The following is a 21336-nucleotide window of genomic DNA, read 5'->3' as shown; positions in this document are numbered from 1 at the left end:
ATAATCACATTATGAAAATACATACTTACTTTTAGGAATGCGTTTTGGAAATTTGTTTTGATTATTTTGACACGATTATGGCTTTTTTGCCTACAGTCATTTGCCTCTGGTCCAAAATCACATTTGCAAGCAAAACATGGAACTCTGGGTTTTGTCCAATGACTATTCAAATTTCTTTAAATTTATAACGAGGGTTACTGTAGGGTAAGGACGTCCAGGACCAAAATAATTTACTCTTTGATCACCTACAACCATATATATAAAACTATATTTTAAGATCTAGCTCTAGATTTAAAAATGACTGCAATTTTAAACATTTTAAAAACTGGGGAACAACTCCTAGAATTTGTGACTGGAAGGCTACAAAAAATTGTAAACATAAACAATGAAATATGCTCTTTCTTTTCAAAGAACATTTAATCATTAGTGATTTTACTTGGTCATAGCTGTTCATTTACAATCTTATTTCATAGGATTCTATATACAAAAATATATACACCAGTGAGGTTAACAGAGTGTAAATTGCACTGTAGAATTCTCCTAGAATGAATTAGAAAAAAGGTCTCTGGACCATTCATTAGTGTTGGCGGGTAAAGCAGAGTCATGTTCTTCATCCCCTTGTACCTCAGAGGCACCTGATGAATGTCCAAAGTTTTCCGAAGCAAAGTCAGAATTCTCAAACACAAAATCTGAACTCTGGATTCGATTAAATTCTGGGTTTATTGCCTTTGATTCTTGTATAGTATTGTTGTAGTTTCCCAGAACCCTGATACTAGTTGTATGAGTCTTTTGTTTCTTAGTACATGGTGAGTCTGAGCATTTTCTGCTGAGCATACGCCTCTGTCCACGTGAGTGGCGATAATATGGATGAGCAATGGGGGTTGACTGCAGAGAAGGGGCAAAATGGAAGGAGGTGAAAACCTCGCGCTCAGATATGTTCACATCCAAGGGCCAGTCTTTCTTGATTTCCTTGGGATCTGAGACAGCCTTTTCAGTTACATCTGGAATAGTCATGTCTGCAGTGCTTTGGTAAAAGAGGTCTGCTGAGCAATTGTAGGCATCCTGATGACTTGGACTTTCTTGCTCTTTCATGCCTTGATTTTGAATTTTAGGACAAACTGCATGATTTCCTTGTGTGACATTCTTGTCTCTTTGGTCACACTGTAACCAGAAGGCCATGTTAACAGGACTCTTTGTCAAGCTGTTTAATACAATGTCCTTTACATCGCAGCCCTCAGGGACCTGTGACACTTCTGGTGTACCAGGGAGACAAGGTTTAGATAAAGAGGGTTTTCTTCTCTTCCGATGCATTTTTTTCAGTGACCTTTCATTCCTGTTAGTGATCACATTGGTGATATTGTGCAATGGTGTGAGAATATAATTTGCTTTTTTGGGTGTGGCTTGCTCTCTTTGTGTATTGCACCTACTTGCAGGTTTGAGTACATCCATGTTAACTGCCTTTGAAGTCTGGGGCACTGTGCTGACAAAACTTCCTAGACTTTCTGATAAAGGAGCATCTTCTAAACTAAAACTTATATAATGGCTGAAAAGTGATTTTTCAAAATAAGATGCATTGCACTGTGTACCAGCTAACTCTCCTGAAGACCAGTGATTAAAGACTTTAGGCAGATGACCATAGGAAGTAGTGTTCACGGGGTCAAAGCTCTCATGTGCAACTGAACTAGTCACGGCTACTGGGGAGTCTAATTTATTAGCTACTGGGGATGATGTGGGTAAGAACTCAAGTAAGCTAGAATGTCTGGTATGTGCTCCACCTCTTGATTCAACATACTTGGTACTTCTGGTACTTTTTACATGAGCTTCTTGGCTCTGAGACAGTAAAGACAGCTCCTTTGTAGGCCATCCTGGCTCAGGTTTAAGCCATGGAGTATGCACATTTTGTGATGAAATGCATCTGACATCATCCACAGTGATCTGTTGTAAAGTGTGTTCACTTGGGTTTTCTGGAGAGAAGAATGAATCCATTTCTGATGTTGGCTGCCATAGCCGTGTAAGTCCTCCACTGCTGGCTTCCGAGTCTGTTACACATAAGGGCAAAGTGTACTCAAAGCTGTTGACCAGTGAATCTACCTGCTGCGACAGACATTTAGCTTCATTTGATGCAGAACAACTTGGGGTGAAATTTGCCTGCAAGAGGCTTTGCAAGTAAGCAAAAACCGTCATTCCCAAAAAAGCTCCATTTGGAGAAATGATTTGACAGGCCACAAACTGTGTAGATTCAGCACTGGAACCCGGTGAATCACTGAGCAAGCAACCCTCTGCATCAAGACCAGAAAGCTGTAAGACAGAAACACAAGCAAGTTAATAGAGAAGCGAGAGAGAAACATGTAAGTAAATAAGAAAAAACTAGCAGAACAGACATAAACATACCTTAAATCCAAAAACAAAGCTTTTTCCAATAAAACAGTCTTCCACTGCTTTGATTAGTAGCTGCTGTAAACTCTGTGGGCCGTCTGATTTTCCAGACTCAACAAACCTATAAAAAAAACTTATCATATAAAATCCTAGAAAATATTCAGCAAAATTCAAAGACATATTTACCATTTTAAAGTTTGAAATAATAGCTAAAACCGTACCTCTGCAAATCACCAGCTGAAATTCCAAAGAAGGAATTTAGACAACCTCCAAAAACCGTCAAGCCAAATAGATTTCTGCCTCGAGACACCTTAAGCGACAGTCTGTATCTGTAGTCTACATTTCGTACATCGCATGTGAAGCCACATTTGACACATCTGCTTCTGCAAAAGACAACATGCACATTGTTAATATTCCTCCATATCTGACCTCTTCTTCCTGGTTCAATCACTGCACTTATAGAGGTGTGCAATATGACAACATTTTATCATCATTGTGGTAAATTACAACACAGTATGTTTTTCCGTTGTGAATACTGTCAGTACTTAACACTGAAAAACTCTGTGTTTCATTAAAAACAGCATTATCAGTCTAGTTACACACACTCAAGTAGACTTAAATGAAACGAAGTATGTGAAAGTTTGAATAAAACCTATTGTACTTTTTGAGAGCAGGTCCTGAGTGTATCACTACTGGTGGATGGATTGTGTGTGTGGGTGTGGGTGTGTGTGTGTGTTAAATTATCATGTCGCATATCACATATTGTGAAAACGTCTTCCATTATGTTATACTTCTGCCTTATCACTCACACCTATGCACTTGTGCATTTCAGTGCTGAAGACAGTGGCTTAGACTGTCAGTAAATACCATCAAACATACTGTGATTTCAGAAATACAAATCAGTGAGCTGATTAAGTTAGACCTCTGGACTATTAAATTGTTATTATAAAGGTCTGAAATTAAAACAATACCACTCTTTATACTGAACTTATGTAGGCCTTATGTAGTGCCTGCTACGATTCTGACGAGGAGGCTGAAGAGGGCTTCCTATTCGAATTTCCGGTTCCACCTTAAACGGTGCTGCAGTTACATTCTGTCTGCTGTACCATTTAAGACAGAAAGGTGATTTTGGCTGCATTATGTTGTATAATATGCGTGAAATATATAAAAAAAGTTTTAAAAATAGTGCACCATAGGTAATTATTAGATAGACACACACATAATTCTGCTACTGTATGCTATCATACTAGCATTCTAAACTTTGGCCAGCTAGGTCAACATGCTAGCTAGCTGAAGGGCTAACCGGTTTAGTTCTAGATGAAGAACAGCGGTAAAACTAAGAATTAAAAGAAGTTGAAGCTCCATTTGATAAGTAAACAAACTCAGAATTTAGCCTTCCTTTCTGTAGGTTAGTTAGCTACTTCCTTAAAGCTGACGCTGATGACCAAAAAACGAATTAAAAGACAGCGTAGTTAACACGTACCTCAAATCGGACTCTTCAGTTGATCTGGACAAACAGAATTTACAGCATGGATACACAAAACGAGTGTCCTGAAGTGAGATTACAGTGCAGCTCACCAGGACTTTTTTAGAGCTCATAAATGTGGAAGGAAACTCTCATCACTGACCTACATGAACAGTTACTCAGACCTCAGTGCTCAACAACAGATTACCGCTCTCACTTTCGGGTTTTATCAGGACGAATTTAGCAGCAAAGACCTTAATCTTAGAGGTATGTTAGGTAAATGCAGCTACACTAATCGGACTAGCTATGCTATCGTAAGACTTGTTCGTCTGTTACAAAAAAAGATAAACATGACTAAACTAAACTTTTCTGTTCGTCGCTCCTTGTTCGTTTGTTTTCTTCCTCTGTTCTGTGATAGTGAGGATGTACAGCAGCAAGCGTTTATATCGCCACCTGCCGGACAACAGCTAAAGATGCATGTGCATATATTGATTCTCAAGTCTTGTCAAAGTGGAATTTGCTCAGCATATTCATGCATTTTAAAGCATAAGTCCTCATTGCCTCGAGGCTGGAGCTGGTTTCTTATTCAGTAGACGTAAATGTACTGAACAGTGAATGTAAGTTCTTCTTCAGGAGTTTCATATTGCGGTATGTTGTATATCAAATATGACAGATTTTTTTAGACAAATCAGGAGGCAAAAAGCAGAAAGTTCTAACAAAGCAAATAAGTAGAAAGCATCAACACCCCATAGTCTATGGTGTCTCTGATTCCACACCTTATCCTATGGTGTCATTTATTAGCTAACGTTTCTACGAAAGAGAGGTAGGACTACAGCAATTAGGATGAAGGCTAAAGTATACAATACAGTCAATCCCGATGTATTGTGTTGTGCTAGAAAATGTTATTGTAAAAGATGTTGTTGTAAATTTGCTCATAATTCCCCATTTTAAGACTTCCCATGATTGGAAAGCCATAGGAAACAGGCACAGACTCACCCTTTAACTTGTCGCCAATGTTAGACTATAAAACATGAATATTACAGACGATCTGAAACAGACTCCGCTCTGCTCTAACAGCCCCTGTGTGTTTCTCTGATCCTTTCAATTCACCTACAGACAACAGAATATAACTGCAGCGTCATTTAAGGTGGAACGGAAAACTCGAATAAAAAGCTGGAGAACAGTACGCCAACTTCAGCCTCGTCTCAGTGCCAATGTTAGAAATTAAAACCCCAACCATATAGACAGATATATATTAATAAGGTAACAGAAAATGATACATAAACAACAAAAAAATCCCGGAAATGTTCAGAACACGATAACAGATAAGGAATGGTTAACAAAAATATAGTTTTAAAATGTACTTCTTTTTGATAGAAATTAATTATTGGTACTGACCACTGGTATAGTAAAAAGACTGAGGCGATAACTGGTCATAGGGCTTGGAGGGCTTAGCAGTAGTAGTAGTAGAGTTGCTTATTGGTGTTTTGATATTATGTTAATTCTTAGGGATTAATGCAGGTAACACACACTTCAGACTTGACAGCGTAGTCAGAGCTATAGTTCTGGACAAACTGGACTGGGCACTGGACTCGGAACCATTCGAGCAGAGCATGTGTAACTACCCGGACAGACACGACGAACCACCGGCGGGCTTTTTAATGGGGTGTTGTTTGTTTTTGAGAGCCAGTTTAAACATTTAGATTTATTCGTTTATACAAATTATATACGATTGATCTGTAATGTTTAGTATGATGCTGAAAATAAGTGTAGCGATTGACTTCGCTAAAGAAGATCGCAGCTCTTCACTGAGCTGAATAACTTGACTAGCTAGCTTTTCTAAAACTCTGGTCGTTTCTAAAATGTGCTTAAGTGAAAAGAGGAGTTTCGAAGACAACTTTAATTTCAGCTACTAAAGAAACAGTTGCAATTTTAGATGCCAAGTTGGTGTGATGAACAGTTCAGCACCGAAGAAGTTTTATTTGGGACAGCATCCTATCATAAAGAAGAATGGGTAAGAAAAAAGCCCCCGTGAATATTTAAATATATTGTGAAACACTGCGAGCTGCGTTGTTATGTAGAAAATGTGCCTTGTAAATAAGTTTATTTTCCTGGATCTAGCTTCTCACTGTTACTCTGATGAGCCTCTGACAGTAGTCATTTGTTATAATTGGTTAATCTATATACTTCCGTCCAATGACAGGCTGATTTTTCCTTTTCTCTATAGTCAGTGTTTTATATGAAATTGTACAATCTTATCATGTGTTCATATTTCTCTTGTTATGTTTTTGTTTTGCTATTTGCTGTTGACCAGAGGAGAACTGGTTCCCCTTTCGATGGTTTCTATCAAGGTTTTTTCCTTTTGCTCTTAGGAAGTTTTTTTCTTGCCCCTGTCACTCTTGGCTTGCTCATGGGGGCTTTACCTGGATTTTCTGTAAAGCTGCTTTGTGACAACACCTTTAGTAAGAAGTGTTATGTAAATAAATTTTGACTTGACTTGATATGGCACATTTTCTACATAACAATGCAGCTCGCAGTGCTTTACCATATATTTAAATTAACACAAAAACTCATGCACTGAAAGGCTGTTGTTTTTCCTTTTGTTCCTACTCAGGTCTGTTTCTGACAGAGTGCCTGCAAGTGAGAAATCTACACCAAGACGCTCAAATCGCCTCCATCAGGCACAGCCCTCTGAAACTGAAGTACAGAAAAACAGAAGCTGTGAAGATTCTTTTACTAAGGTAGTGCATTAATGTTTAACCAGAAAATTCACTATAGTTCCTTTCTGCTGTCCTGACAAAGTGTTTTCTGTTTGTAGCAAAATGAGAAAAAGCAGAGGATGCCTATTGACTCTGTTTTTGCCAAAGATGAGGAGAATTCACAAGCTTTGGGTGTGCATCAGCCTAAATTGACCAATCGAACACACATCAAAGTTCATCAAAGTTCTGTGCCTGTGAAACAAACAATATCAGAATCTTTATTACTAGAGAAGAGAGCTCACCTGACTGAAATCAGTGAAAATGGTCGTCGGGTACCACAGATGCATTGTGCAGAAAATAACAGGCCCTCAAGTCCAGGGCCAGCATCACCCATACAGGAATGTGGGAGAGCAAAAACACAAGCAAACAAGGCAAAAGACTGGAAGGACTTGGCGCAAAAGCTGCTGTTCAGCGAAACTAAAAGCAGCAGAACAAGAAAGCAGACACATGATCATGAATCAACATTTGTGCAGGGTTCAGAAAACTGTTCACCTCAAAAGGCAGCTGCTTACACGAAAAAAAGTTCTAATGGCTCAAAGTTAAAGTTCACAGGAGAACGGTCAGTAATCAGCCCTGATGGCCCTATGAAAACGACAAAGGATTACATTCTCTTTAATCCTGCACAAGTGGCTGCTGCCAAAGAAAGGTCTGTTTTGCAGAAACGGACTCATGGAAACATGTCCATCTCTGTGCTCACTCCTCCGCCTGGCCTGGAGCTGACCTTGCTGGGTGGCTCACAGGCAAATGCAAGTAAGGTTCTATGTTCACTAGAACTTTCTGTTAAATTGTAAGCATGTATCATGTACAGTAGGGGTGAGAAACTCGAGACACTCCACGATTATAGTTGATTTCAGTTCATGGTGCCTAGATGTGATTATAATACGATCTTTTAGGCATCTCGATCTTTAATTTCTGTTTTATTCATCTTCACAATTTTTGTTTTTATTCATCTTCACAAGTAGAGTTATCTACACCATACTTAGTAAACTATATCTTTTTGTTCTTATATTTAACTGTAACCAATTCAGCCTATAAGTATGTTTTTTTTTTATGAATGCATGATCATATTGGAATCATATCAGCATCAGGAGATATTTGCTTAAAACAAAATATCAGACAGATGTTTTGATTTGGCCAAGGTTTCACACAGATGTTTGCTGACACATTTAATGCACTCTGCAAGAGCAGAATGTTTAGGTGACACTGGACTACAGCTCTGAAATATCTGCATGTAATTTTACTGCATTTTACTGCATTCAAAACCCATTACAAATAAAACATTAATTCAGAAGCTTATGCAAAGTCAGATTATGCTATTTTGTGCATAGGTGTATAATTAAGATGCATCTGTTATCGATTAGATATTTTTCATAACAGTGCAGAATGTGTGCAGTCACTGTATACTTATACCCATACATACATTTTGTGAAAACAATTCTGAAATGAAACCGTTGTTCTCAAACTGCAGTAGCACAAATGTGCTGATCTAGGCCTTGATCACATAAGTTCAGTGGTAGTGTGAGTATTTTTGCCCACTGTGTCTTATGTTAGAAAGGAGTAAGCACTATAATGTATAATGCTTGAGAAACAAAATAGAAAAAACAGTCAAAATCTGACACTGTGGAAGTAATTCACTTCATCTGTCTCCTTCCTAATACAGCACACAGTATCCACATGGCGATTCCTGCTGATCAGGCAGACAAGCTGTTACTGTCCAGCTGGGGTCTCCCCAAGCCTGTGCTGGAGAAGTATCAGAGTCTGGGTGTTAAGCAGATGTTTGAGTGGCAGGCAGAGTGCCTCACCTTGGGTAAAGTGCTGGAGGGCAAGAATCTGGTGTACTCAGGTAACTGAACCCGTTTTCTCTGTAGCAGCTTTTTTTGACCTTATGTAGGAGAGTAGCTACTAAATGCTCAAGAAGGCTGTGCATTAAACTGAAAAAGGTGAGCAGAGCAACCAGAGCAACCAATCATCATGTATCAATCAAACACCACCACACTTTTGAGACACTGATCACTTTCCCTCTGGCAGTTGTTTTTTAATAGTATGCTGTAAGTGCTATCGCTATGTACTGCATTTTATGTAGTCTTTTATATACAAAAATGCTTTGACATTTATCTTCCACATGTAAACCAGGGAGTATGGACACTGTGCATGGTAGATGCCTCCATTCAAACCTTTGCATTTTATTTGTAGTTGCTCTGCTCCCCTTTTACATGACCTTACTTTTAAATGTGCATTCCACCAATTTTCCAAATATCTGTATAATTGAAAGGTTCCGGTCTTTCAGAGTGGTTTGATGTGAAATGGTGTAGTGTAGAATAATAGGTGAAAGGAATCAGAGGTTGCAATGCAAAAATATCAATTTTATTTACTACCCAAAACAACCAGTGAAATTACATGTTTACATGTAATGGTGACAGTAAAATAGTGGTCAATTTAAAAAAAACTTTTTTAGCGCTGTTTTGCCTTACAGTCCCCCATATGTACCTCTCTACAATTAATACATTAAAAAAGTTTCAGCCCAAAATTCTATCCCAAAATATTGTAAAATGATCATCAGGCAGCCATTTCTTTAATTGCTTTGTGGGGGAGCTTTTAGTGGTATTAAACTTTTTGGACATTTGGTTTTTATCAGCACCACTGTGAACAGTTCTGACTTGGTAAGTTTCTCTAGAATGGAGCAGTTTGTGTCAAACCACTCTAAATGACTTTGTAATAATTTAATTATATAGAAATTTTGAAATGTTGTGACAATATCCTTTAATTCTGAACAGCAAAAACTGACTTTTTTTACTTTTATACTTCTGTCTAATTTTATTTTTCTTAATATTGGTTTAAATGAGTTTAAATGTATTTCTGTTTTTTTTTTCACCACTTTCAGCTCCAACCAGTGCTGGGAAAACATTGGTATCAGAGTTATTAATATTAAAAAGAGTCTTGGAGACTAGACGCAAAGCCATTTTTATTCTTCCTTTTGTGTCTGTGGCGAGAGAGAAAATGTTTTATCTGCAGGTTGGTTTGCATTTCTCATCAGTCTCCATCATTGTCCAGATGTTGAGAATACCTTAGCTTATCTTTCTAAACAGTTTCTTCCTAAAACAAATTCCTTAGCAGTAACCATCATATAAACAACCTGTCACTGTCATAAGAATAAATGTTTTTTTAACAGTCTTTCATCAAATCTTATCTACACCACAGAATTTGCAATTTTGTGGAAAGAAGAAATTGAAATATGGAGATGTGCTTGTTTGTAGAACGTGTTTCAGGAGGCAGGTGTCAAAGTTGAAGGGTACATGGGGAGCACTTCAGCCGCTGGTGGGTTCTCTGCATTGGATGTGGCTGTATGTACAATAGAGAAAGCCAATGGACTCATCAACAGGCTTATTGAGGAGGACAGAATGGATTTGCTAGGTATTTAATATTGTGATTGCATTATTTGCAGCAGAAATGTTTACTGAGATGCTGGATGATGTCCATGTTTGATTTCTATCCATGTTTGATCTTCTGTCTCCAGGGATTGTTGTTGTAGATGAGTTACACATGGTAGGGGACTCTGGTCGTGGATATTTATTGGAGCTTTTGCTAACCAAAATCCAATACATTGCAAAAAAATCTGCAAAGAGGTAAGTCACAATGTCCCACTCCAAAGTAGGTATCATGCTGTTCTTAAAGCTGCAATCCAATAATTCAAGGTTTCAGAAGGATCTTGGTACTTGAATAAAGTAATGTGTCTTTAAGATTTAAAGATGTGAACTTAGATGCTGCAAGAGAATTGCTGTTCAAGAGCAGTATTGGAGATACCTGCATTAAAGTTAGAGCAAAGTAGATAATGTTGAATGATAATCAAGGAACACCTCACAACAACTTAAACATAAACCACTTTCTCTCTGTAGGTGTGCTGATAAGAGTTCCACTGATAGTGTACAGATTGTGGGAATGAGTGCCACATTACCAAACCTGGACCTCCTTGCCTGCTGGCTAAATGCTGATCTCTACCATACAGACTACCGTCCTGTGCCACTGATGGAGTGGGTGAAGATTGGCACTAAAATATATGATGGCTCCATGAATCTTGTTAGACCATTCACACCTGCTCACCCTGTAAAGGTCAGTATTAATAATGGCACTGAAAGCTCCTGACAGCTGACAGTGGTGCTACCCGGCTATAGAAAACTGTAATGAAAGAAGGTTGTTCTTCTGTCTTCAGGGTGATGATGATCACATAGTAAGCCTCTGCTTTGAGACTGTGCAGGCTGGTCACTCTGCACTGCTCTTCTGTCCTTCGAAGAACTGGTGTGAAAAATTGGCAGACAGTATTGCCAGAGAGTTTTACAACCTTCATCACCAAGGTTTGTTTACTGACAGTCATTGCTAACCCAATTATGTCTTTTACATTTATTTTGATTTCTAGTTTATACTAGTTTATGTACTTCACATTTTACCTTGCTTTCAGTGTTTATTTGTTGCTTTAAATTGTGCCTAAACAAAAATATTAACAACAATAATAATAATAATAATAATACATTGCATTTATTTGGCACCTTTTTATGAAACGTTTACAAAGTGCTCTACAAAAATATTAAAAAGAAAATACAGAAGGGAGAAAAAAGTGATAAAATTTAGTAAACAGGCAAGAAAAGGTAAAAAATAACTGACAAATAAATGACAGTAAAGTAACGTGCAAAATAAAAGACAAACATACTGTAATTCCAGGAAAATGCTGATTCTATTTAAGTACATTATTAAATAAGTATGTGTTAAGCCACCATTTGGATGATGTCAGTGCTGAAAGTATATATCCTTTTGCAGAGAAGCAGTCAGACTCTGGAGTCCAGTCTGTGTCTTTGAACCAAGAATGTCTTCAGGAAGTGTTTGCTCAGTTAAAACGTTCTCCTGCAGGCCTCGACCAAGTCCTTCAGCGCACTGTTCCCTGGGGAGTTGCGTTCCACCATGCAGGTAACCACTGTTAGAATGTACTTATTCATTATTATAATCAGAGGTGTTCATCAATCCACGCTTTTTGATTTTATGGTAAGTTTTGCAACTTTTGCTCCTCAAAATAATCTCTTGTAAATACCACAAGAAAGACACCTTAGAAAAGCTTGGAAATTCTTTCATGAAACACTGTATAAAGATATATGATTCTGTTGGTTACACATGGTGAAGGCATGAATAAAACAATATTTAATAAAAGTGCATTAAAAGCTGTCTGGCACAGCTATCACAGAGTGTACCTTTTGGCTTAGGTTTGACGTTTGATGAAAGGGACATCCTGGAAGGTGCTTTTCGTCAGGGCTACATCAGGGTCCTGGTCGCCACTTCCACTTTGTCATCTGGTGTAAATCTGCCTGCCCGCCGTGTGATTATCAGAACCCCAGTGTTCAATGGGCATCTGCTTGACATACTGACCTACAAACAGATGGTGGGACGAGCAGGGCGTAAAGGAGTGGATACGGTTGGTAGGTGCTGTTTTTTATATGACCTCAGTATTATCAGATTTTAAAATGATAGAATTTAAGAACCATACCCAATATAAATCTGAAAGGATGTGTAGCAGTCCAGACCTCAACATCATTGAATGTGTTTGGGATTACTTGAATCACAGGAACTTCTAAGACTGAACTTTGGTGGTGTGGAAAAATATCCCTGCAGATTTCTTTGAAAAGTTGAAAGTATGTCTCCCAGATAGAATGGAAACTGTTATCAAGGCAAAGAGTGGACACACTAAACACTGAACCAATTATGATTATTATTTTTAGTCGTTGAGGTCTCTGTGTAATTTTCTGTTAAATATATCTTCTCAGTTTAAGTAATGAAGGATGCTCCCTGACTTTTGCACATTACTGTATGGCTGTACATGTTAAGGAATAAGGTTGATTCAGCACCTGCATCTACCTAGGATTAAAAACTGTTAAAACCTGCATCTATCTAGAAAGTTAAAAACTTTTCTGTTGTCTTAATTATTGTCCATGGTAATTGACTGTATGCTACAGATAGAAGAGAGATTTTCATTTAAAAAATGGTGATATATTCCTTTGAATTTTTGCCACTAGTCAGTGCTTCTTCTGTATTTTGCACCAGGTGAGAGTGTGCTGGTCTGTAAGGAAGCCGAGCGCATGAAGGGGGTGAGTCTGATCCAAGGCTCCTTAAAGCCCATCAGCAGCTGCTTGGTGAAGCGGGAGGGAGAAGGCGTCACTACCAGCATGCTCAGAGCCATCCTGGAGGTATGTGAGCAATTTATGACTTCACATATAACCATACACATGCAAATTTTCAGATAATTTAAACCTCTTGTCTCTTCCAATGGAAGATTATAGTTGGTGGAGTTGCCAGCACACCAGAGGAGGTGAGGACGTATGCATCTTGCACTTTGCTGGCAGCCAGCATGGCATCTATGCAGCCAGATCAAGGTGGTGAACAGCCAGAAACTGCTCGCAGTCACGGGGCCATTGAGGCCTGCATGGATTGGCTGATGGACAACGAGTTTATTCATATCCAAAAGGAAGGCGATAGTGAGGAGATCTACTTTACAGCAAATCTGTGTCACTCATTGTGTGGGTAAAGTGTGAACATTGTCTAACTGTGCCTTTATTTTGCAGCAGAGAGATACTGTCCAACACATCTGGGTTCTGCCACTCTGTCGTCATCTCTGTCACCCCCAGAAGCCCTTGGAATTTTTGCAGACCTTCAAAGAGCAATGAAAGGGTTTGTCCTAGAAAATGATCTCCACATTCTTTATCAGGTAGAAAAATCTATACTCACTTGATTGCTAAATATTAGATAAATAAATTCTGAAATTGAGATAATTGTACCAACCGATTTTGGATTGTTGTTATTTTTAGATAACACCAGTGTACGTTGACTGGACAACAATAGACTGGTACCAATTCTTCTGTCTGTGGGAGCAATTACCTTCTGCAATGAAACGGGTTGCAGAAATGGTGGGCATACAGGAGAGCTTTCTGGCACGCTCTGTCAGTGGAAAATTAATAGCCAAAACAGAAAAGCAGCGCAGACAGATGGCCATTCACAAGCGGTAACTTGATTTCTAAACTTGTAGCCAGAATTCTCAGGCAGATGTTTGTCTTAAGAAGGGGATTTCCACAGATTTTTTTTAATTTCTGCAAAAATAAATGTATAAGATGTAAACAGTCATTCAGGGTAGTTTGATGTGAAACGCTCCATTCTAACTTAGTCAGAATTGTTCACGGGGTGGTGACAGGAACCACGGTTCTAAAGTGTTTGATGTCTGCCTGATGCGCGAGACATTGTGTTACGATAGTTTTGAAATTATATTTAGATATTTTTTAATCCATTTAGACCTGAGAGGTACATGAAGAGTTTTGTAAGAAAATAAAATGGCTATATTTGCATTGTAGACAATGTAATCCCCATCACCCTGTTTCTGTCTCCACCTCTGTACAGAAATTGATCAGGTTTCTTTACATTGACCATTACATGGAAGCACTCTGATCGATTGACTTTGGTAATATCTCAATGATTGAATTATGCAGGAAAATGGAATTCTTCTTTAAGAAACTGAAATAATTCAGGAGATGTTTCCAAAAAAAATGTTTACCTCCCACTTTGGGCAACAAATTGCAGAACTATATGCATGACAGACAGCAAAGACAAAATGATTCACTAAATGGAATTACACTTTATTCATATATTGCCAAAGCAGATGTAAGGCAAGAATGTCACTCTCATTATGTCTTCGCAGCTTTTTTACTACCCTTGTGCTGTTCGATCTGGTCAGTGAAGAACCTCTTGGAACAGTTGCAAAGAAATATGGCTGCAGCCGAGGACAGCTGCAGTCACTTCAACAGTCAGCTTCGACCTATGCAGGTTTTCTTGGTTCTTTATTTAAAACTATACAGCTTTGCAAACTCTCAGCATAGAATGATCAGTACTGGTTATCTGTGCCATTTCATAACATGCCTTTTTGAACTGCAGGTATGGTTACAGTCTTCTGTAATCGACTTGGATGGCACAACCTTGAGCTGTTATTGTCGCAGTTCCAGAGCCGGCTGAGTTTTGGAGTACAGAGGGATCTGTGCGATCTGGTGCGTATCTCCTTGCTGAATGCGCAGAGAGCACGTGCACTTTACAGTGCAGGGTTGGTCACTGTGGCGGAGGTGGCAAGAGCAAAAATTGCTGATGTGGAGAAGGCCCTAAGGAAAGCCATTCCTTTCAAAAGGTATAGTTTGTAGTAGGTTTAGTTTTAAGCTATATCAGGTTTGGCTGTTTTTTTATATGTAAAAGCCATTAAAAGATCTTTTAATTCAAAACATTTAGTGTCTTATTTTATTTTAATTTTGTTTTTTTAATTGGCAGTTCTAGGCAGGCAGTAGACGAGAGTGAGGAGGATGCTCAAGAGCGCAGGAGCATGCGCTGTATCTGGGTGAGTGGAAAGAAGGCCTTGACTGAGAGTGAGGCCGCAGAGCAAATAGTGTTGGAGGCCAGGATGCTCCTCCAGCAGGACTTGGCACTCCTTGGAGTGGAGTGGAACCCCAATTCTCTCTCGCCAGAGGCCAGAACAAGTTCTTCTGATGAATCATCCCAGGATTCCAAATTACACATACCTGTAGAGCTACAAACTGAAAGTTTATCTGAAGAGAAGAACACTAACTTTAATAGAGAACAGAGACTGAGGAAGACCATAAAAGGACATCATATATCAGCTGATCAAAATCCTGTGTCTGAAAATGAAACTCATTATCCTGCTAGACCACTAGAAAATCCTATGGATGTGGATACAGCAGGTCTGACTAAGAAAACTACTACAAGTCATTTATGTGTGGCCTGTACTAGCACAGGAAACACTGAACAGCAGTCTATTGCATTACACAAAGTGCTCAAATCCATAATTGCTAAAGACAAAGACTATCATAACGGCCACAAAACTACTGAGATGTCATCATCCCTTCTGAAAAAATCATCTCTAACGGGTTGTGGACATGATTCTGGTCTACAAAATGAGTCTTCCTCACGCAATGACAGTCATTCTGTAGGTCCACTGTCAAAACGTAGAAGGATGGAAGGGGATGAAATTAAGACCACCGAAGCTGAAGAAGCAGGCACCCTAGCAATTGCAGCCCTAACAGATCTAAACCAAACAGCGTCAACTGTTTTTGTGGGTGTTCCTGAGTTGAATAGTAGTCACTCTGAAGTGAACATCAAAACACCACAAGAAGCAGCTAGATGTCAGAGTTCAGATGCTGTATTAAAACAACATCTACTGTGTGAGTCCATGATGTCATCTACGTCATTTGGTCCATCACATCTCAAGGAGAATCCATTGTTAACTGGTCGTCGTTTTCCATCAGTTGATGGGAAAAAATGCAAATCTAAATCAAAACATTTAAATAAAAATGCAGATCTCGAGATGACACTTACTGAAACTAAAAAGGGGAATTACCAAAACTCCGACTGTTACAGGAATGCGAATGATGAAAACAAAATGCCAGCACAATGTGATTATGAGAAGACTTCACTGGACTTTTTGTTGACCTCTGAGGTAAAATCTAGAGTTGCAACTGATGTCATAGGGAATTCAGGGGACAAGTGTAAGTCTCCAGACTTGTACACAGGTGAATCAGAAGAATTTGGTGATAGTTTTCAGCTTGATACACAGACTGAAAGAATATTACTACAGGAGGACAAGATGCCTTTTTACAGCAGTTTAGATGTCATTCGTGAAGTTAAGACAAGAAATAATCATGTTGGCACACTAGATCAGCTGTCCAACCAAATCTCACATCCTGAAAATAAAAATTTAGTACCACACAGCACACCTGAAGACAAAAACAGCAAGAAAGATGAGGGCATGTCATCCTTTTCCAGCAATGTTCCAAAGGAGCAACATCTGCCATCAACTGAAGCCAAACCTAAATATAACATTTCACTGACAGACAGCCAAATAGAGAACATTCTTAATTTTACCAACCATATGCCTGAGGGAGAATCTTGTGAAATGAAATTAAACTCTGAGGAACCTCAAGTCCAAAAGGAGAGACCTGAAAATGTTATGGAAAATAGTCTCAATAGAAGCAGCAGCTTCCTATTTGATAGTTTGTATAACAGCTCTGTCTTGGAGGCCATGGAGGAGGAGGAGGAGGAGGAGGCAGGAGTAGATAAAGACGCAGAGGGGAACCAACCTATTGAAAATACTAGGTCACATGCCCCAACCACTGCATTTAATGAAGAAAAGAAGGATGATGTGGAGGATCAAGAAGCAGTACAGTGGGGTGAGTCTTCCTTCAACCTGTCAGAATGGGGAGACTCACTTCTTGTTGGAGAGCACTATCTAGAAAAATTTAAGGTCTGTGCTGCACCAAAAATGAGCTCAAGTGAAGCAGAAAAGCTCTGTTACACAGATGACTTTGTGTCTGAGTTACAAATATCACAAAACAAGGCACCTTGTTCAGAAACTGTTGTTAATTCCTCATTTAATTTTAGCCCAGGAATGCAAGACATTTTTGATAAATGGGTTGATCATTTTTCAACCCTCCACGAACCTGTAGAAAAAGCAAACACAAATGTGGCACATCATAATGTGTCTGTAGTTCCAGTAACTAACACACACTCTGGGCTTGAACATGTAAATCAAAAAGGCTTGAAGTCAGAAGATTTCCATATAACCAAACCACATACAGTGAGCCATGATCTTATTCCCCCGACACCTGTTTCTGAGCCTGTCACGCCCAGGGTCAAAATGACAACTTTAGCTGTACAGTCACCTGTCAATCCCAACGGTGACCTAGAGGCTAAACTGAATTACCATGCAAGTTCTTCTCCCAAAGATGATCAGCCTCCTTGTTTGGAGCCGAAGGCCACATCACAGTTAGACACATCTGTGATAAGGGTTGATGAGGGCTTTTCACTGCAGCTTTCACAGGATGCCTCTCCTTCTGCCTCCAACCCAAGCAGTCCAGAATCCTTCTCGATTATTGATGTAGCAAGTGACAAACGGCTTTTTGAAACATTTGTAAAGGAATGGAAAACGAAGAAGAGATTTTCTCTTTCTGTTGCTTGTGAGAAGAAAGATGGTGCAGGGCAACCAGAATCAGCTATCGGAGGCAAATTTAAAAAAGGTACGTCTTTAGATAAATCTGAAACATTCTGTTTAATTAATATGGAAACTGTATCCCACTCACTAATGTTTTCGGTTTTATATTTAAAGCAGCTACCCCAATGAGGAACAAAAGAAAAGATGGGTTTGTCATCAAAGGACATGAAAATCTGGTCATCATTGGCATATCTGTATGCTGGGGAGGAAAGGATGCATATTATTTATCACTACAAGAGGAGCTAACAGACACTGGTACAAAATCTAAATCTTTCACTTTTGGTATTAGCATTAAACATCCTGCCTTTTTACTAACTTAAATTGGTGTTGCCAAACAGCTGTAAGTGCTAGCTTAGCACCCCCTCCACTTGATGAAGGTCTGGCAGTGGGAGAGAGACTGGAGAAAATTCAAGCATGTTTGTCAAGGTCATCTTCAGGTGCTGATAGAGTGATGGTTGCTTATGACTTCATTCAGTTATACAAGACTCTACTTCTGGCATGTGGACTTGCAATAAAAGGCACATTTGAAGATCCTAAGGTTAGTGAATCAGCCACTGACATTGCTTTTGATCTGTCGGTCAGTGATTTAAGATTGCTCTGATTGCATTTAGCTGGGCAGCTTGTCAATTTATACGCCCACTGATAAATGTGAATTTTAATGCGAATTCCAGGTTGCTTGTTGGCTTCTGGATCCAGGCTCCAAGGAGCGCACCCTTCACAACATGGTGACAAACTTTACTCCTCAGGACCTGCCCTTGTTAGATGGAATCAGCTCTGGACAAGGTGTGGAAAGTCTGGGGATGTATGGAGATCCTAGTCAGTCTGGACGCTTCAGAGCAGCCATTGAGTCGGTCCTCGTTTTCAGGATCATGACACAACTCCACGTCCTTCTGGAAAAGGATGGTTTCTTAGGTGCCAAGCTTTTTTTTTTTTTACATCAAATGAAACATTTGATGTAGTTACTGCTTTTCATGTTGTGTAAAGTCTTCTTTTTTGTTTCAGATGTGTTCCAGAAAGTGGAGATGCCCACTCAGTACTGCTTAGCTCTGTTGGAGTTGAATGGTATTGGCTTTAGTGTTGCTGAATGTGAAGCTCAGAAACATGTGATGCAAGCTAAGCTCAGTGACCTGGAATCCCAGGCCTACCAGTTAGCTGGTCACAGCTTCTCACTGACCAGTCCTGAGGATGTTGCTGAGGTCAGTGTTTTTTTTGGGGGAAAAAAACCCCTATAAAATGTTTTTTCCTATGGATTTTTTCTGTTCTGTCCCCCCTTCCCTCTCATAAGGAAACTAAATAGTGCTATTGCAGGGATGTCAAATTCCAGTCCTGGAAGGCCACAGCACTATAGGGTTTAGTAATCCACCATTAATAAATTATGAAGGTCTTGATGAGACAACTTAAGTTTTAAAAAAAAACAACAGAAAAACATTAAAATATGCAGGCATGTTTGACACTCCCTGTTCTACTGTTTCACCATATTCAGGTACTGTTTCTTGAACTGAAGCTGCCACCCAACGGTGATTTGAATAGTCTAAAGAATAAAAAGACTTTGGGATACACGAGAAGGGCAGGAGCCCGCATAAAACTTTCCAAGCAGTTTAGCACAACCAAGGTACATATTCTAGTCTTGCAGTTATCTCTTTTACACTTACATATGTTACAGAATTAAAAATTTCATTATAATTCATTATTAATGTTGATTAAGTTCACCCTTCAAACAACTAAAAGTTTTAATTTTAAATTTATCCAGGATGTACTAGAAAAGCTCAAGCCATTCCATCGGTTACCAGGAGTCATCTTAGAGTGGAGAAGGATAACAAACGCCATGACAAAAGTGGTATTTCCTCTACAAAGAGAGAAGACCTGGCACCCTAAACTCAGGATGGACAGAATTTACCCTGTCTCACAGTCCCACACAGCTACAGGTGCAAAACAAAGTCAGAGAAATACTTAAATTGTTTCTTTACATTTGTTTTCCAACATATTTACAAATTATTTTTCTAACTTAGGGAGAGTGAGCTTCACTGAACCCAATATTCAGAACGTGCCAAAAGACTTTGAAATCCAAATGCCAACTCTTATTGGAGAAAGCCAACCATCTCAAAACAACATACCCAGTATCTCCAGCAAGACACGGTAAGCATCTGTGTCCTTGACAGAGTAATTTAATGCATAATTTAATTTTATTTTTCTACTCAGTTTTTTTTTTGGTATGTTTTTTAGGACTAAAATATCCAGGGCAAATCATCAGTTAATGGATTTGCTCAAAGATTCAGACAAATCTCCAGAAAAGGGGATGCCTTTTTCTGTCAGCATGAGGCATGCTTTTGTTCCTTTCTCAGGTAAGGGATCACTTGCGATAAATGGGTGCATGAAATGTCAATTTTGATTTGATTAATATACTTCTTGATTTCCTAGGAGGACTAATTCTAGCTGCTGACTACTCCCAGTTGGAGCTGCGCATATTGGCTCACTTGTCCTGTGATAAACGGCTTCTTCAAGTGCTCAACAGTGGTGAAGATGTTTTCAAAAGTATAGCTGCAGAGTGGAAGATGGTGGACCCTGCATCAGTTGATGACTGCACAAGACAACAGGCGAAACAGGTAAGACTTAGCTGTTCCAGTACTCAGAAATATACTAATGATGTAGCATCAGTAAGTGAGTCTGTTGTGATCTTATTTTCACAGATTTGTTATGGAATAATTTATGGCATGGGAGCAAAATCATTAGGGGAGCAAATGGGTATTGATGAAAACGATGCTGCCTGTTACATTGAAACGTTTAAATCCAGATACACAGGTAAGTAAATCCAACTAGTTCCAGGCTTGAAAAACAATTATATAATTAGGCCTCATCGTGAGTTACTTTATTTTCCTCAAAGGTATACAGGCATTTCTTCGTCAAACAGTGAAGAACTGCAGCAAAAACGGCTTTGTCAAGACATTACTGGGCAGGAAGAGGTTTCTGCCTGGGATCAAAGACTCAAACATGTACATCAAGTCTCATGTAAGGTTCATGTTAGATGTCTTCAGAACACATAGAAATATTGTTGAGCAAATCAAACACTTTTAATAAGTAGAGCTCTCCCACGCTTCAGGCGGAGAGGCAAGCTGTGAATACAACAGTCCAGGGGTCTGCTGCTGACATTGTAAAATTGGCCACTGTCAATATCCAGCACAGACTGGAGGCAGCTTTTCCTGAAGTGCCACCATCACATCACCATAACCAAAGTGAGACAGGTAAGCCAGCTTCCATTCTCTGAGGCTGAGGTGATCTTATTATTGATTATTAATGGCGAGTTGCTCAGCAGAGAATGGACGGTATAGGCCTCGATCCAAGCCTTTACGAGGGGCCTTCTTCGTACTTCAGCTACATGATGAACTCATCTATGAGGTTGCAGAGGAGGATATCATCCAGGTAAAGTAGAAATTTCTTTTGCATGTTAAACTTCACATGAAGGCAGATCAGGGTGCTAAAAATCTCTCTTTTTGGCAGGTTGCACAAATTGTGAAGTGGGAAATGGAATCTGCTATGAAACTACATGTGAAGCTCAGGGCAAAAGTTAAAGTGGGTCCAAGCTGGGGAAACCTTCAAGATTTGGATATCTGAAATACATTGATTTGACTCACTAGACTACAGTCCTGTTTGCACAAATATTTGAAAAC

The 21336-nt window shown here is 39.2% G+C and overlaps 2 protein-coding genes across 2 annotated transcripts; one reads left to right on the top strand and one right to left on the bottom strand.

The window, feature by feature from the left end:
• Positions 1–398: 398 nt before the first annotated feature.
• On the bottom strand, positions 399–4253 carry ddias (DNA damage-induced apoptosis suppressor). Its single transcript, XM_036588992.1, has 4 exons — positions 3860–4253; positions 2598–2759; positions 2392–2497; positions 399–2298 (listed from the first exon to the last, which is right to left on the bottom strand). The coding sequence occupies exons 1-4, from the start codon at positions 3973–3975 to the stop codon at positions 541–543; spliced, it is 2142 nt and encodes a 713-aa protein (XP_036444885.1). The 5' UTR covers positions 3976–4253; the 3' UTR covers positions 399–540.
• A 1069-nt stretch (positions 4254–5322) lies between these two features.
• Positions 5323–21331, top strand: polq (polymerase (DNA directed), theta). Its single transcript, XM_036589120.1, has 32 exons — positions 5323–5855; positions 6456–6582; positions 6660–7350; positions 8261–8443; positions 9482–9612; positions 9855–10011; positions 10115–10223; positions 10494–10707; positions 10808–10949; positions 11410–11556; positions 11847–12059; positions 12682–12824; positions 12911–13112; positions 13200–13342; positions 13443–13636; positions 14324–14448; positions 14557–14800; positions 14938–17696; positions 17786–17926; positions 18010–18209; positions 18343–18583; positions 18674–18867; positions 19155–19283; positions 19422–19596; positions 19681–19807; positions 19895–20013; positions 20090–20274; positions 20359–20470; positions 20553–20677; positions 20769–20910; positions 20982–21088; positions 21167–21331. Exons 1-32 carry the CDS (start codon positions 5794–5796, stop codon positions 21278–21280), a joined length of 8097 nt encoding a protein of 2698 aa, XP_036445013.1. The 5' UTR covers positions 5323–5793; the 3' UTR covers positions 21281–21331.
• The last annotated feature ends 5 nt before the right edge of the window (positions 21332–21336 follow it).

The sequence above is a fragment of the Colossoma macropomum genome, unplaced genomic scaffold (assembly GCF_904425465.1).
Source record: "Colossoma macropomum unplaced genomic scaffold, Colossoma_macropomum, whole genome shotgun sequence".
In the NCBI taxonomy this organism is placed as follows: domain Eukaryota; kingdom Metazoa; phylum Chordata; class Actinopteri; order Characiformes; family Serrasalmidae; genus Colossoma; species Colossoma macropomum.
This window is presented reverse-complemented; position numbering and strand designations above follow the sequence as displayed.

Excerpts from the sequence above, each read along its gene's own strand:
- ddias (XM_036588992.1), bottom strand. The coding sequence starts at position 3,975 with ATGAGCTCTAAAAAAGTCCTGGTGAGCTGCACTGTAATCTCACTTCAG. Across the intron at positions 2,760-3,859 it reads ACTGAAGAGTCCGATTTGAG|AAGCAGATGTGTCAAATGTG; the intron begins GTACGTGTTAAC and ends TGTCTTTTGCAG. Across the intron at positions 2,299-2,391 it reads GCTTTGTTTTTGGATTTAAG|CTTTCTGGTCTTGATGCAGA; the intron begins GTATGTTTATGT and ends TCTGTCTTACAG.
- polq (XM_036589120.1), top strand. The coding sequence starts at position 5,794 with ATGAACAGTTCAGCACCGAAGAAGTTTTATTTGGGACAGCATCCTATC. Across the intron at positions 6,583-6,659 it reads GTGAAGATTCTTTTACTAAG|CAAAATGAGAAAAAGCAGAG; the intron begins GTAGTGCATTAA and ends TTCTGTTTGTAG. Across the intron at positions 12,060-12,681 it reads TAAAGGAGTGGATACGGTTG|GTGAGAGTGTGCTGGTCTGT; the intron begins GTAGGTGCTGTT and ends ATTTTGCACCAG.